The sequence below is a fragment of the Myotis daubentonii genome, chromosome 1 (genome assembly GCF_963259705.1).
Source record: "Myotis daubentonii chromosome 1, mMyoDau2.1, whole genome shotgun sequence".
Classification (NCBI taxonomy): Eukaryota; Metazoa; Chordata; class Mammalia; order Chiroptera; family Vespertilionidae; genus Myotis; species Myotis daubentonii.
The window spans coordinates 85,294,009-85,311,258 of NC_081840.1; the positions used below are offsets into that span (position 1 = coordinate 85,294,009).

At 44.2% G+C, this 17,250-nt stretch overlaps 1 protein-coding gene across 2 annotated transcripts in view; it reads left to right on the top strand.

Annotated features, from left to right (window-relative positions):
* Window positions 1-17,250, top strand: part of SCFD1 (sec1 family domain containing 1) — a 128,611-nt gene that overhangs the window by 89,929 nt on the left and 21,432 nt on the right. For both annotated transcript variants that reach the window (XM_059709712.1, XM_059709720.1), the window contains one exon: window positions 1,711-1,786. In XM_059709712.1, coding sequence (XP_059565695.1) covers window positions 1,711-1,786 — 76 coding nt within the window. The remainder of the gene's footprint in view (window positions 1-1,710; window positions 1,787-17,250) is intronic.

Genomic DNA, 17,250 nt, shown 5'->3' on the forward strand with positions numbered 1-17,250 from the left:
AGGGGGCAGCGCCCAAACCCCCTGATCGCCCTGCAGCTCTGTGTGTGACAGGGGGCGGGGCCCCAACCCCCCCGCCCCCCACGGGCCCTGCTCTGTGTGTGACGGGGTAGAGTCATAACCTCCCCATTGGCCCTGCTCTGTGGGTGATAGAGGGCGGCGCCCCAACCCCCTGATCCGCCCTGCCCTGAGTGTGACGGGGGTGGTGCCCCAACTCCCCTATCGGCCCTACTCTGTGAGTGACAGGTGGGAGCTCCTCAACCCCCTGATCGGCCCTGCTCTGTGCATGACGGGGGAGCTCCCCAACCCCCTGATTGACCCTGCTCTGTGCATGACAGGGTATGGAGCCCCAACCCCCCTGATGGGCCCTGCTCTGTGCGTGACGGGGTGGCGCCGCAACCTCCCCATCCACCCTGCCTTGAGTGTGACGGGGCGGTGCCCCAACCCCCCAATCGGCCCTACCCTGAGCGTGACTGAGGGTGGCATCGCAACCTCCCAATCTGCCCTGCTCTGTGCATGACAGGGGAAGGCGCCCCAACTCCCCAATCGGCCCTGCTCTGAGCCCGACCAGGGGCTGCACCTAGGGATTGGGCCTGCCCTCTGCCACCCGGGAGCAGGCCTAAGCCAGAAGGTCATTATCTCCTGAGGGGTCCCAGACTGCAAGAGGGCACAGGCCGGTCTGAGGGACCCCCCCCTTCCCCCGAGTGCACAAATTTTTGTGCACCGGGCCTCTAGTATGTGTGTGTGTGTGTGTGTGTGTGTGTGTGTGTGTGTGTGTGTGTGTGTGTATATGTATATGTGTGTATATGTGTGTGTGTGTATATATATATATTCTTTAATATGTTGGTGTCTTGAATTCCTAAAGCAACTTAATTTACTATCTTTAACTTTTTTCTTTTAGCATTAAGGCAAGCAAGAAAGCAAGCAGTTCTCTACAAATTATAATTTGCCTAAAAACTAGTTAAGGCTCATTATTTACAATAGCTAAGATCTGGAAACAGCCCAAGTGTCCCATCAGTAGATGAGTGAATAAAAAAACTATGGTACATTTTACGCCATGGAACACTATGCAGTTGTAAAACAAAGGATCTCTTACCCTTTGAGACAGCATGGATGGACCTGGAGAGTATTATGCTAAGCAAAATAAGCCAGAGAAACACAAATATCACATGATCTCACTTATACGTGGAATCTAATGAGCAAAATAAATTGACAATCAAAATGGGTCCAAAGACATGGATACATGGAACAGACTGACAGCACTCAGAGTGGGTGGGAGGGATGGGGGGAGATTAACCAAAGAATATATATGCATAGCACCTGAATGAACACAGACAGTAGTGTGATGAAGGCCTGGGGTGGGGCAGGGGCCGCTAGTGGAAGGAGAAAATCTCGGACATCTGTAATACTGTCAACAATTTTTTTTAAAGCTATAGCTAAGGATCAACAATCAAAATGTTTATTTTGAGGGCGGTTCTTCATTTTTACATTTTGTTAATATTGACTAGTCAGTATTTTATTACTTTTTTATTGTTAAGTAAAATTGCAGCAGTAACATCAGAATTCTCAGGTGACTTCTGTTTAATGAAAACAAATATGGTAGGTATAGAGGGCATCAGCATGTGGTATGTAATTAGGCAAATATTTTATCTTATCTGTAATATATTGGAGAGATAGTTTATGCTTATTGTGATCCTCTTCTTTTACCCCTAGTCTCTTTTCACGAGTCATGAATACTGGATCACAATTTGTGATGGAAGGAGTGAAGAACCTGGTATTGAAACAGCAAGTAAGTACACTTGTTAGAAAACATTGGTAATCTTTCAGCATAAGTTCACATGTTGACAGGTTGCTCAGCTAAAGCAACTTCTAGATATATTCAAATTATAACTGTTAGGAATAAAATAAAATCAAGGGTCTTTGTTGCTATATTTAAGGATTTTTCAGAGGTCTGTCATTGCTTTATTTCTTTTAATTTGCTCTTGGGTTTTACTGACATTTTTCTTTTTCTTTGACTACCATCAGGTTTGTGGAAGTGCCTTAATTGAGAAAAATAAACAAAACCTATTTAGAATAACAAACTGCTATATAATGCATATTATTTAAGTTTTAGCATATTAAGAGAATAGAGTAATGAATTTAGTAGCCTAAAGGCCTGTGTAAATTAGAATAAATAAAACATTTTAAGCCCTAGCTGGTTTGGCTCAGTGGATAGAGCATCGGCCTGTGTACTGAAGGGTCCCAGGTTTGATTCCAGTCAAGGGCACATGCCTGGGTTGCGGGCTCCATCCCCAGTGTGGAGCATGCAGGAGGCAGCCAATCAATGATTCTCTCTCATTATTGATGTTTCTATCTCTCCCTCTCCCTTCCCTCTGAAATCAATAAAAATATATTTAAAAAAAAACATTTTAAGCATAATTTATGGATTGGGGTAATAAAACTCATTTAATTTCATACTTCATTTTGGAATACCTGTTTTAGTATTACTCATGACATTTTTAAATGGTTTTTTGTATTGTTTTTCTCTTATTCTATTATATAGCTATTCAGCATCAGAGAGTCATTAACTAATTTAGTTCTTTTCGAAGAGAATTTGGTTTTTATTTTCTTTCAATAAACAAACATCTTGGCTGGCATAGCTCAGTGGTTGAGCACCAACCTATGAACTGGAGGTCATGGTTAGATTCCTGGTCAGGGCACATGCTGGGTTTCAGGCTCCATCCCCAGTGTGGGGCATGCAGGAGGCAGCCGATCAATGATACTCTCTCATCATTGATGTTTCTCTCTCTCTCCCCCTCTCCCTTCCAAACTCTGAAATCAATACAAATTTATATATGAAAGCCTAAGCAACCATCCAACCGATAACTATGACATGCAATTGACCACCAGGGGGCAGACACAACGCAGGAGCTGCCAAGCTGTGGTGACTTGGCAGCTGTGGTTTTCAGGTGACATACCCGGAACCAGAGAGGAGGGAGCCCGATTCCAGGGTGCGTCACCCGAGGACTGACCTCTTCCAATCTGGGACCCCTTGGGGGATGTCGGAGATTGGGTTTTGGCCGATCCCTGTAGGCAAGGCTGAGGGATCCCACGGGTGTACGAATCCATGCACCAGGCCTCTAGTATATTTTAAAAAACAAAAACAGAAAAAAAGTGTATTATTAAAGAAGAATGAAAAATCTTAATTTGCTGTGTTTAATTAGATGGCTTATTATTTTTCAAACTTCAGATACATTTCCTAAATACTTGGGAATATATTTAGCTTCCTCCCTCTTAGAAATTATTTTCAATATCTCTCATTCTATCTCTCGCCTGGTTAGGAGCTACGAGTAAATACTTACTGTACCTTTTTTACTAGTTCACAGTATTCCCTGAGTCAATTTATCTTCACTCTTTTGGATTACGAAAAGTGAAAAGGTACAAAGATAGGAAGTCGGGCACATTAGAGACCACTGAACTGTACTTTACAATTCAACCTAATGGCTCTTAAAGAAAAAATTACTCATGACACTTATTAAAGAACAGTAAGGCAGACTTTATTCAGGGGACCATCACAAAAGGTATTGGTACCACTGTAGTAGGGGATTGCAGTTAGAGGGAGAGATGAGGCTCAGCTCCAAATACATCAAGTTAATTTGCGAATTTATAGTCAAGGAGTAGGGTAGGGTCAGTAGATGGAAAATTACTAAAAGTAAACCACATTGATAGAGGGGGTTTCTGGTTAAACCAACCTAGCAGGATTCTTGCTGAAGACAGACCAGTGTGATAGGATATCTCCTGGGAGATGGGAGAGGATGACTAACCTGATCGGATATCAAGGGTGATCAGATATCGAGGATGGGGGATTCTGGCCAACCTGATGTAGCAGGATTCTTTCTAAATTTGGAAAATGCAAACACAGAAGTTCAAAGGTCGAGGCTTAGTGGAAACCGTGCTCAGAAAAGCTTGAGTAGAGTTTTCTCAGGGATAGAATTTTTGTCACACCAAACTATTTATCATCAACCATAGACAGGGTGATTTTCTTAGGTGAGACAGAAGGGAAGCACCAATTCCTAAGGTAAAGGTAATGGGTGCCTTTTGCTAGATAGACTTGTATAACCACATGTAGTTAAATTTATTTTTAAGAATTACATATTTTTCTTAACAGTCACTTTTAGAAGGAAATCCCAATAGTAAGATTCTCTAAACAAAGTATCACAAATAACTCATGGCTTTACAGACTTAAATTTTTGGAATGATCATATATATATATTTATTTATTTTAATTCTTTATCGTTAAGAGAATGTCTCCTTTTTCCCCCATTGACCTCTCCCACCTGCTTCCTCCTGCCCCCCCAGCATAAGCCCTCATCACCCTACAATCTGAGTCCATTGATTATTCTTATATGCATGCATACAAGTCTTTGGGTTGCTCTCTTACCTGCCCTCCTCCCACCCTCCCCTGCCTTCCCTCTGAGGTTTGACAGTCTGTTTGATGCTTCTATGTCTCTGGATCTATTTTTGTTTGTCATATTATGTTGTTCATTACATTCCACAAATGAGTGAGATCATGTGATATTTATCTTTCTTCGACTGGCTTATTTCGCTTAGTATAATGCTCTCCAGGTCCATCCATGCTGCCGCAAATGGTAAGAGTTCCTTCTTTTTTGCAGCAGTGTAGTATTCCATCGTGTAGATGTACCACCATTTTTTAATCCTCTCATCTGCTGATGGGCACTTAGGCTGTTTCCAAATCTTAGCTATGGTAAATTGTGCTGCTATGAACATAGGGATGCATATATCCTTTCTGATTGGTGTTTCTGGTTTCTTGGGATATATTCCTAGAAGTGGGATCACAGGGTCAAATGGGAGTTCCATTTTTATTTTTTTGAGGAAACTCCGTACTGTTTTCCATAGTGGCTGCACCAGTCTGCATTCCCACCAGCAATGTATGAGGGTTCCTTTTTCTCCACATCCTCTCCAGCACTTGTTGTTGGTTGATTTGTTGATGATAGCCATTCTGACAGGTGTGAGATGGTACCTCATTGTCATTTTGATTTGCATCTCTTGGATGATGAGTGACTTTGAGCATTTATTCATATGTCTCATGGCCTTCTGTATGTCCACTTTTGAAAAGTGTCTGTTTAGGTCCCTTGCCCACTTTTTTATTGTATTGTTTATCTTCTTTTTGTTGAGTTATATGAGTTCCCTATAAATCTTGGAGATTAAACCCTTCTCAACCTGTGGGTTGTGACCCCTTTGGGGCTCGAATGACCCTTTCACAGGGGTTGCCTAAATACATCCTGCATATCAGATATTTACATTATGATTCATAACAGTAGCAAAATTACAGTTATGAAGTAGCAACGAAAATAATTTTATGGTTGGGGGTCACCACAACATGAGGAACTGTATTAAAGGGTCGTGGCATTAGGAAGGTTCAGAACCACTGGGGTAAAAAGAAAGGAAAGAGAAAAACTAAAGTGGAGAAGGGAGAAGAAAAAAGGATGAAACAGAGAAGTCAGGAAGGAAAAGGTGGGGGGGAAAGAAAATAATCTATACTAATAATTGATAGATATGTAAATTGACCGTCCCTCCACAACACCCACAGCCCATCAGGAGTGAGTATGCAAATTAACCCGACAAAGATGGCAGGACTGTGGGCAGTGCGTACACACGCAGGTGCCTAGCGGCCGGGGTCAGGGTGGGGCACCTGGCTTCAAAGCCAGGTGTCCCGGCCACTCTGGGCTGGTGGGCAGCGCGTGGAGGCGTGGAACGGCTGGGGCAGGACGGGACTCCTGGCTTCAAAGCTAGGCGTCCCTCCCTGGCCACTCCGGGCCAGTGGGCAGCATGCGCCGGGGTCCTGCCCCGCCCTGGCTGTTCCAGGCCAGTAGGCAGCATGCACAGAGAGCCTCTGAGCAGGGGAGGCGGGCCGGCGGAGGGCGGCTTGTACTCCCCACATGGTGTCGGTGGCAGCTGTGAGCACACTAAGTGGAACCTGTAGGCCGAGCTGAAGTAGCGCCTGCAGGACATTAGCGCCGAGGAGTGGCTGCGCAAGTCCCACCTCTTGTCCCAGAAAGTGTGCGATCACAAGGACACCCACCATGGTGGGCCAGATTGACACTCTCCTGGCTGCGCCACGGGGGTTTGCGGATCTTTGAAGCCGCAGGCCTCCGGTGCGCACATCCTCTCTTCCCCCCCAGTGTGCGAACACCCCCCAGTGAGCTGTCACCCATGCGTGCCTGCAACAGTCCCGGACCATGGCACGGGCAAGATCCCTCCACTTTTCCGCCTCACTTCCATCAACCCCAGCATGCCTACATCCCCCACAGGATGTGTGCACGTACCCTCCATCAAGCTCACGTCCTTTGGAGAATGTCTGGGTGTTCTGGGTGCTAAGGGTGGGTGCCTGTGAGATGACAGTGCAAGGACGGAGTGGTGATGCCCTTTTCCCGTGGAGGCCAGTGCAGGGACGAGATCACCTCTGTGGGGTTAATGCAGGTGCTTATGTGGGAGCAGGGGCAGACAGGCACACCTGGTGGGCGCAGGCGGCCCTCGCTGAGGTGCCTTTGGTCAGCGTTCAAGATCAGGAACCCAGAGGAGGCGAGGAGTTACATCCTCTCAGTGAAATGGTGGGATAGTCGGGGCGACTGCAGAGGAGGAATGTGCACTTTGGGTGCCAGCACCCATGAGCGAAGGCTGCCCTGACTGAGCCTTGCTCACGTGGGGCCTAGCGCACTCCTGCCGGGCAGCAGGTGACAGGATGTGCTTTTCCAAGTTAATGAGAGAAACATTGATTCTCCCACTGCCCGCGAAGGTGGAAAGTGAAGTGGGGAGACATGCGGAAAGTGAGCGAGGTTCCCTGTCTGGGGGTTCCAAATCCACTGTTGGTTCCTTTCACCGCTGACTAGAGATATATGGGGTGTCCCATGAAAATGTATACCCACTTTGAATACCTTCTAATTCCAATGGGTTTAAGCATGAAAAGAAAGAAACAACAATGAAGCTGTCATCTGTTAAAAGTGCGGGCACAAACTGACAGGACATTCCCCTAGGGGTCCCGGATTGGAGAGGGTGCAGGCCGGACTGAGGGCCCCCTCCCCCATGCACGAATTTCGTGCACCAGGCCTCTAGTAAAAAAATAATACTAAAAAGTTTTTTAATTTTTTAAAAAGTAAAGTGAAGTGTCATTTGCCTCAGCCACATTTTAATGCCCCATGGGGGTTGATTTAGGACCCCACTCTTAGGTCTATCTGCCAATTCTGGGCTTCCTGTTAGATAGTTAGGTGCTGAACACTGTCAGGCACTGTCTGTGGCTTTTAGCATGGTGTTGAAGCTCCAGGTGATCCACTACTCCTCTGCATGTGTCTGTCTCCACAGGCCTTGGCTGCAAGCAGGCGGGACCAATCTGCCCGCTTTGCCTGTCTGCTAGCTGTCAATCTTACGCACTCAAGTATCTATTTCTGTCAGGGCTTTAGGTGGGGGTGGTACTGTTTCGCTTCCCAGGGAATCAGATAGATGTTTTTTTCCTGACTCAAAGCTACTCTGTGAATAATCCAAAATATTACTCTGGTCTTTGGATGGTCAGTTATCCTTATATGGAGACCAATGGGGTTGGCTGGCAACCTGGAGTTTTTATCAGTCTGGGTCCCAGAATTGTGGGGCAGACTGGCCCCTCTTCTAACCCAGTCACTGAGGGCTCTTTGGGGCTATTCAGAACCTTTGTTTCCTTTGTATAGCTCAAAATGCAGGCAGGGTGCGGCAGGCTGTATTTCCTGCCTTGATGCTACAGGCAGGGGCTAGCTCTTAGGAGAGAAATGGCCACTTGGGTTTAGAAGGTTATGGATGTCCTGGTGCCAAAGTCCTGTCCACGTTTCCTTGCTCTGCTTCCCTCCCCAGCCTCAGGCACCTCAACTCTGTTCCTCTCCCTGTGCCACACCCTCTTGCAATTGAAAAGTCCTGTGTTCTGGGTTTAGCTAATAAAAACAAAGACAACCAAAAGCAAAACAACTACGAAACTGCAGGTTCTCCCCCCCCCCCCCCCCCCCCCCGGGCACCGTGCTGCTCAGCCCACTTTTCAGAACACCACAGCCTTGCGTGGCTGCGGTTTTACATCTAGATTCCCCAGCAACCACCAGCCCTGTGGCTTTTCCTTTTCATGCCTGTTGCCAAGGGATGCAGCTTCGGTGCAATGCAGCTTACTCCTCACCTTTTTTTTTTTTTAAATATATTTTATTGGTTTTTTACAGAGAGAAAGGGAGAGGGATATAGAGAGTTAGAAACATCGATGAGAGAGAAACATCGATCAGCTGCCTCCTGCACACCCCCTACTGGGGATGTGCCCACAACCAAGGTACATGCCCTTGACCAGAATCGAACCTGAGACCCTTGAGTCCACAGGCCGAGGCTCTATCCGCTGAGCCAAACCGGTTAGGGCCCTCCTCACCTTCTCAGCATGGTGGCCAAGAATCCCTCTCCAACCCAAGTCCACATTCCTGCTGTTTTCCAGGCATCTTCTGCCCTTCCTTCTTGTAAATTGTCTCCACAGCTGTGTCTAATTTGTTAATTCCAGGTGGATGTTCTCTAATTTAGTTGCTTTTTTAGTCTGGCCCCTGGACGAGGTGCACAACACGTGTGCCTATTCATCTGCCATTTTCCAATTCCCATATTTTTATTTTGAACTTATTACCTTACTAGAGGCCCAGTGCATGGATTTGTGCACCAGTGGGGTCCCTTGGCCTGGCCTTTGGGGACTGGGCCGAAAACAGCAGTCTGACATCCCCTGAGGGGTCCTGGATTGCAAAAGGGTGCAGGCCAGGATGAGGGACCCCACCAGTGCATGAATCCACGCACTGGGCTGGTTTTGGCTGATCCCCAAGGCCAGGACAAGGGACTCCAACAGTGCAAGCACCAGTGCAAGAATCCTTGCACTGGGCCTCTCGTATGCATAGAAGATCTTTTGTTAATCTCTTCCTGCCCTCTCTCCTCTCCCTTCCCTCTGAGATTCATCACTCTGTTCCATGTTTCTATGCCTGAGCATTGAGCATCTTCCCCCTGGGTCAGTGCGCATCATAGCTACTGGTGGAATGGTTGAACTGTGGTACAGTCACTTAGGCTTTTATATATATATAGGCACATGATATATGTCCTCTAATGATGCCAGTAAAGATGCATCTAAACTAATCAACCTAAATATTTTATTGTGTTAACACAAAATTTGTTTTTACCTAGAGTTCTTAAAATATAAAAATTAATTATCTCTTCAACTTTAAGGCCCTTTTGTTTTCTTAACATTGCAAATCACAACTTTGAGAAATGACTCTTGATTATGTGTACAACATTACTGCCGTAATGACAAGGTGAGCCATGCCATTTTTTTTTCAAGTGGATGTTAATAAAACTTTTTAGGTTCAAATTAGAGGGAATAGTTTTTGATTTGGTGGGGGGAGAGTATGTTGTGAAATAAAAATAAAAGTCATATTGCAAAAACGGTCCCAGATGATTATTTGTTATTGTTGTTTCAAAAAAAAAAAAAAGAGAGAGAAAAATAGAGGATATTGAAGGGTATGCACCTAAGTTTTAAATGTTAGTTTTTTCTGGGTGAGTATTCATCTCTGAGTATCTTTATGACGAAGGCCCAGTGCATGGATTTGTGCACCGGTGGGATCCCTCAGCCTGGCCTGCAGGGATCGGGTCGAAACCGGCTCTCCAACATCCCCTGAGGGGTCCCAGATTGTGGGAGGGTGCTGGGCAGGCTGAGGGACCCCACCGGTGCATGAATCTGTGCACTGGGCCTCTACTCTATAATAATAAAAGCATAATATGCAAATTGACCAGACAGCTGGACAGTGGAAGGGCCGGCGGAGGCAGCCGGGGCTGCGTGGGCCTACTCTTGCATGAATTTTCTACATCGGGCCTCTAGTCTGTATATATGAAAGCCTAAGCACAGGCCCCTCAGCCTGACCTCTGGGGATCGGGCCGAAAGTGGCTCTCCGCCATCCCCCGAGGGATCCCAGATTGCAAGATGGCACAGGCCAGGCCGAGGGACCCCATAGTGCATGAACTTGTGCTCCAGGCCTCTACTATCCATATAAGATCTTTGGTTAATCTCTTCCTGCCTTCCCCATTACCCCCCTTCCCTCTGGGATTCATCAATCTGTTACATGTTTCCATGCCTGTGGTTTCTGCTTTTGTGTTGAGCATCTGCCCCCTGGTGGTCAGTTGTGTGTCATGGCTACCGGCCAGTTGCCTGGTCGGCTGGTCGCTTAGGCTTTTATATATAGAGATTCCTAGAATTCATTTAGAATCAAAGGAGTAAACATTTCTCTTTAATAAATTGTTCTTAAAATAAATATTGCCAAATTGTCCTCCAGAAAAGTTGTAGCAATTTGCCATGAATTACAGTGCCTGTTTCTCTACATCCTTTTCAAACCTCGACATGTGTGTTTATTATCTTTGTCAGTCAATACTTAAAAATGAGTCTCTTTTTCTAGATCTATTTAAGCTAATACAGTGGGGCCTTGACTTACGAGTTTAATTCGTTCTGTGACGGAGCTCATACTCAAATTACTCGTATGTCAAATCACTGTGACGTTCGCTGCACCAACTAGCGTTGGGGTATCTGAAGCTGGCTCGTAACCCGAATTTTTTTGAGCTTGCAACTCAAAGCAAAAAATTGGCGGAGAGACGGCTTGTATTTCAAAAAAACTCATTAGTCAGGACACTCGTACAAATCTACTTTTAAAGTTACATTTTCCTAATGATCTAAAATAGTGGTGCTATGGTGGGAGATCTGGGGCATTTGGGGGACTAAAAGGAAAGAGATGCCAGGGAAGAGACTGCTAGAGATACGTTCTGTTTCACACTTATAAAATTCTGAGTAATTTAGGAGAAACCAAAATGGCGGCATAGGTAAACACCTGAAATTGCAGCCTCGCACAACCACTTCAAAAATACAACTAAAAGACAAAACAGACATCATCCAGAACCACAGGAAGGCTGGCTGGCTGGAAATTCTACAACTAGAAGGGAAGAGAAAAGCACACTGAGACTCAGAGGAGGTGCGGAAGTAAAATGCAGAGGTATGGATGCGTGCACGGAAAGGGTTGGCAACTGAGGATGCGGTTGTCTTTTTCAATTGGGAGGGAGTCTCAAGCTCCCGACGACCCCGGCTCCAGCTCCAAGCGAGTCTCTGGGGACCCAGACTCATATGGGGAGAAACTGGACTGTCTGGCAGCAGGTGGAACTCAAGGGCGGCTTTCTCTCAGAGCTGCTTGCAGCGATTACCTCGGGACACTGAGACCCGGGACCTCTTAGGGCAGGACTGAAGATCAGACATAGCTGTTTGCTCCGCCCTGTTGATTCCCTGAGACCCCACCACACCCAAGCTGTGCGCAGAGGCTTTTGCATATGAATGACATGGCCCTTTGCAATCTAAAATTACCTAACAAACTGCATCTGGGTCAGAGAGACCCAGAACATCCAAAACAAGGCTCAAGGCCCCACAGCAGCTTGCATTGCTTCACAGCTTGGCCTCATCTGGGCACCTCCAAATCCCTAACAAAGAAGAGGAATCTGTAGATCTCTCCATAGCTCCTGCTGGGTAGCCTCAGGCAGAGGCTAAATTAGCACCTCCCTGGAGATTCAAGAGCCAATGTACCCAGTGGTAAGAGTGGGACCATCCAGATTATAACTCCTCAGATCCATATGGGACACACTAGGGGGGCAGACTCAGTGAGCACCAAAGCCCCACTGAAGCAAGTCTTGCCCCAGAAGGGTGTCTCTAGCACAGAAGTTCTCCCACTGCAGACACAGCTGATTCTCACAGCCAATTGACCTGGAGCTCAATTCCTCCCAGTGATACCTACAACAATCAAGGCTTAACTACAACAAGACTGTGCACAAAGCCCACAAAGGGGTGCACCAAGAGTGTCCACCTCAGGTAATTGAGGAGGCTGAGCCACTGGGCCCTATAGGACACCTAGCACACAAAGCCACTCTATCAACACAGGGAAGCATAAAAAATGCGGAGACAAAGAAATAGGTCACAAATGACAGAAATAGAGGAAAGCAAACTACTGGATATAGAGTTCAAAACCACGGTTATAAGGTTTTTCAAGAATTTTCTAGAAACAGCTGATAAATTTAGTAATACCCTAAATAAGTCTAGTGCAGGGGTGGGCAAACTTTTTGACTCGAGGGCCACAATGTGTTCTTAAACTGGAACGGAGGGCCGGAACAAAAGCATGGATGGAGTGTTTGTGTGAACTAATACAAATTCAAAGTAAACATCATTACATAAAAGGATACGGTCTTTTTTTTTCAATAGTTTTATTCATTTCAAACAGGCCGGATCCGGGCCGCGGGCCGTAGTTTGCCCACGGCTGGTCTAGTGAGACCCTTAAGGATATGAAAAAGGACCAACTAGAAATTAAGCATACACTTACTGAAATAAAAAATATTATACAGAGATCCAACAGCAGACTAGAGGATTGCAAGAATCAAGTCAAAGATTTGAAGTATGAAGAAGTAAAAAACACCCAACCAGAAAAGCAAAAAGAAAAAGGAATCCAAAAATATGAAGATAGTGTAAGGAGCTTCTGGGACAACTTCAAGCATACCAACATCAAATTATGGGGGTGCCAGAAGAAGAGAGAGAGCAAGATATTGGAAGCCTATTTGAAGAAATAATGACAGAAAACTTCCCCTAACTTGTGAAAGAAATAGACTTACAAGTCCAGGAAGCGCAGAGAACCCCAAACAAAAGGAATCCAAAGAGGACCACACCAAGACACATCATAATTAAAATGCCAAGAACAAAAGACAAAGAGAGAATCTTAAAAGCAGCAAGAGAAAAACAGTTACCTACAAGGGTGTACCCATACGACTGTCAGCTGATTTCTCACCAGAAACCATGCAGGCCAGAAGGGAGTGGCAAGAAGTATTCAAAGTGATGAATAGCAAGAACCTACAACCAAGATTACTTTATCCAGCAAAGCTATCATTCAGAATTGAAGGTCAGATAAAGAGCTTCACAGATAAGAAAAAGCTAAAGGAGTTCATCACCACCAAACCAGTATTATCTGAAATGCTGAAAGGTATCCTTTAAGAAGAGGAAGAAGAAAAACGTAAAGATACAAATTATGAACAACAAATACACATCTATCAACAAGTGAATCTGAAAATCAAGTGAATAATCTGATGAACAGAATGAACTGGTGATTATAATAGAATCAGGGGCATAGAAAGGGAGTGGACTGATTATTCTTGGGGGGGGGGGGGGAGGTGTGAGGGAGATGCGGGAAGAGACTGGACAAAAATCGTGCACCTATGGATGAGGACAGTGGGGGGGGAGGGGTAAGGACAGAGGGTGGAGTGGGAACTGGGTGGAGGGGAGCTATGGGGGGGAAAAAGAGGAAAAACTGTAATCTGAACAATAAAGATTTTTTAAAAAGGATTTGAACAAGAAAACTGAAAAGTAAATTGATGCAACAGGAAAATTTTAACACTAACTAGATATTGAACTGTATTAAGAAATTGTTAATTATTTTAGATGTGGTAATAGTGTTAGATTATTTTTTAACGCATATATTGGTGATGTGTACTGAAATGTTGATAGCTAAAATTGTTTGATATTGGGAGCTTGTTTTGAAACAGCCTAGGAAAGTGAATAGTAGGTGAATATAAATGAAATAAGATTTGCCATGAGTTGATAATTATTGAAGCTGGCTGATGGAGGATTGGACTTATTTTATTGGGTTGACGTAATCCTGTTTTCTTTAATATACTATGATTTGGGGGGGAAAGAACTTTATGTATTTTTCTGTTTCCTCATCTCAGGATGTTGATGTGGATATTAGATTCACCTATAGATTCCTTTCTGATTTATAATTACTCCTATCTTCACTTCACTGGCAACATTCCACCCCTTCTATCGTTGATACATCACTTATTGCCAGTATATTTCCAGTGTCGATACCTCATCTTATTCTTTACTGGCTGATAGTCTTCAAAATAGGCATTCTCTTCACGGAGGTCCACATACTACTTTTCATTCTCCATGGCTTTGATAATCAGGAAACCGCAACTCTTGTCCCAGCCTCACTGCTGACTTCATCATCAACATGTCATCCAAGCCCAAGGCTGCAAGGGGAGTTAGAAAGAGCCCCCATAGACCATGTGGCAGTATAGAGCAACAAGTGGCTAATTCTAGGAGAGCTTTTTAACTGTTTTGGATATAGGGCTGTATTGTCTTTTTTAAATGTCTGTTTTTTAATTAATTTGTATATTTTATTTCAGATTTGTTTTTAAGCAGTCACACCATCAGAAGTAAAATTAACAGTGTTTTTCTTTAAACTTTTACAGTGATTAAAATCATAAAACATGACTATGGTCTTAAACTAGAAAGGGTTCTTAGAAATAGATTTCTATTTTTTTTCTCTCCAGATAATTTCCAGTTTATGCATTTGAAATTTGAACATTTTAGAAATAGTGGTCCTTAATTTAGGATATTCATTGTGTATGGGACTTTGTCTCTCAAATCTATATTTACAGAGGCTTTCTACTAATAAAAATTTTGTTATTAATCTATACAATAATATATTTTACTTTATTTCTGAAACTGCAGTTTCCAAACACTAAAATAAATAAATAAATAAATAATGCTTGGCAATTTTTAAAACAATGGGTTTTTATTAGATTAAATTTCATTCATACCTCTTATATTGAGATACCCAGGTTTTTTTTGTTTCTACAGATGAGTAAGGTAACAGTCTTATTTGTTGAATGAAAAGAATTATATAGTTTTGTTCTGTTTTCTCTCTGTTGCCACAGTTCAGTTTTTCCATCAATAAAAGTTGATTAATCTTTTTTTTAAAAAAAAATATATTTTATTGATTTTTCAAAGAGAGGAATGGAGAGGGATAGAGAGTTAGAAACATCGATGAGAAACATCAATCAGCTGCCTCGTGCACTCCCCCTACTGGGGATGTGCCCACAACCAAGGTACATGCCCTTGACCAGAATCGAACCTGGGACCCTTCAGTCCGCAGGCTGACACTCTATCCCCTGAGCCAAACTGGTTAGGGCAAAAGTTGATTATTCTTATGTAAATTATTAATATAAAACTGATTTTAAAACGATTAACTCAATTCAAGCCTTTATTTAGGCAAAGAGTAAAAAGTTGGTGAAAGAGAGGTCTCATAAATTATTTTCTAAAGTACTCTTTCTTTTTTTTTTTTTTTTTTTTTTTTTTTTTTTAATTAAATCTTTATTGTTCAGATTATTACATTTGTTCCTCTTTTTTCCCCCCCATAACTCCCCTCCTCCCAGCTCCCGCCCCACCCTCCGCCCTCACTCCCCACCCACTGTCCTCATCCATAGGTGCACGATTCTTGTCCAGTCTCTTCCCACATCTCCCACACCCCTTTCCCCCCCAAGAATAGTCAGTCCATTCCCTTTCTATGTCCCTGATTCTATTATAATCAACAGTTCATTCTGTTCATCAGATTATTTATTCACTTGATTCTTAGATTCACTTGTTGATAGATGCATATTTGTTGTTCATAATTTGTATCTTTACCTTTTTCTTCCTCTTCCTCTTCTTAAAGGATACCTTTCAGCATTTCATATAATCCTGGTTTGGTGGTGATGAACTCCTTTAGCTTTTCCTTATCTGTGAAGCTCTTTATCTGACCTTCAATTCTGAATGATAGCTTTGCTGGATAAAGTAATCTTGGTTGTAGGTTCTTGGTATTCATCACTTTGAATATTTCTTGCCACTCCCTTCTGGCCTGCAAAGTTTCTGTTGAGAAATCAGCTGACAGTCGTATGGGTATTCCCTTGTAGGTAACTCGGTTTCTTTCTCTTGCTGCTTTTAAGATTCTCTCTTTATCTTTTGCTCTTGGCATTTTAATGATGATGTGTCTTGGTGTGGTCCTCTTTGGATTCCTTTTGTTTGGGGTTCTCCGCGCTTCTTGGACCTGTAAGTCCATTTCTTTCACCAGGTGGGGGAAGTTTTCTGTCATTATTTCTTCAAATAGGTTTTCAATATCTTGGTCTCTCTCATCTTCTGGCACCCCTATAATTCTGATGTTGGTACGCTTGAAGTTGTCCCAGAGGCTCCTTACACTATCCTCGCATTTTTGGATTCTTTTTTCATTTTGCTTTTCCGGTTGGATGTTTTTTGCTTCCTTGCATTTCAAATCTTTGACTTGATTCTTGCGCTCCTCTGGTCTGCTGTCGGGCGTCTGTATAATATTCGTTATTTCAGTCCGTGTGTGCTTAATTTCTAGTTGGTTCCCCAATATAAGATCGAGGGTCTTATTAGTTTTCGTGTAGATCTCATTAAGTTTATCGACAGCTTCTAAACAGTTCTTGAGAGACCTTAAAAGTGTGGTTCTGAATTCTATTTCTTCCATTGACAATTTTGTCCTGTTTCTTTGTCTCCGCATTTTGTTATGCTTCCTTGGTGCACCCCCTAGTGGTCTTTGTTCACAGTCTTATAGATAAATCTTGATTGTTGTAGCTAATTCCAGGGAGGGTTTGACCTCCAGGCCAAGTGGCTATGAGAATCAGCTGTGTCAGCAGTGAGAGGACTTCTGTCCTCTAGGGAGGTGCTAATCTAGCCTTTGCCTGAGGCTATCCGGCAAATGCCTCTGTGCAGGGCGTGGGCAGGGCGGGTCGCACAGGATCAACAGGGTGGGCCAGAGAGAGCAGTTATGGCGGCTCTCAGTCCTGTCCCCAGGGGCTCTGCCTCTCTGAGTCCCAGCACCCGCTGCAAAGCTGGGAGAGAAAGCTGCACTCGCTCTGACCGAAGCCAGACAGTCCCGCTTCTCCCGTTTGAGTCTGGGTCCCTAAAGACTCGCCCGGATCTGGAGCTCAGAGTCTGCGACTCCCTCCCGATTGAAAACGCCAACCGCGCCCTCCGCCGCCAGCCCGCTCCTCGCACTCCGCACCTCAGAATTTGACTTCAGCACTGCGCCTCCTCTGAGTGTCCGTATGCGTTTCTCTTTCCTCCTAGTTGTAGGACTTCCACTCAGCCAGCGTTCCTGTGGTTCTGGGTGATGTCCGTTCCGTATTTTAGTTTCACTTTTGAAGTAGTTGTTCAAAGCAGCAAACTCCGGCGTTAACCTATGCCGCCATCTTGGTTCTCCCTAAAGTACTCTTTCTTATACCTTTAAAGACATCATATATTTCCTTTATCATTCTCTACACATGAAGTTTCCCTTCATCTGTGACAGTGTGTGAATATTGTATGGTGCAGAAGTGATAAAT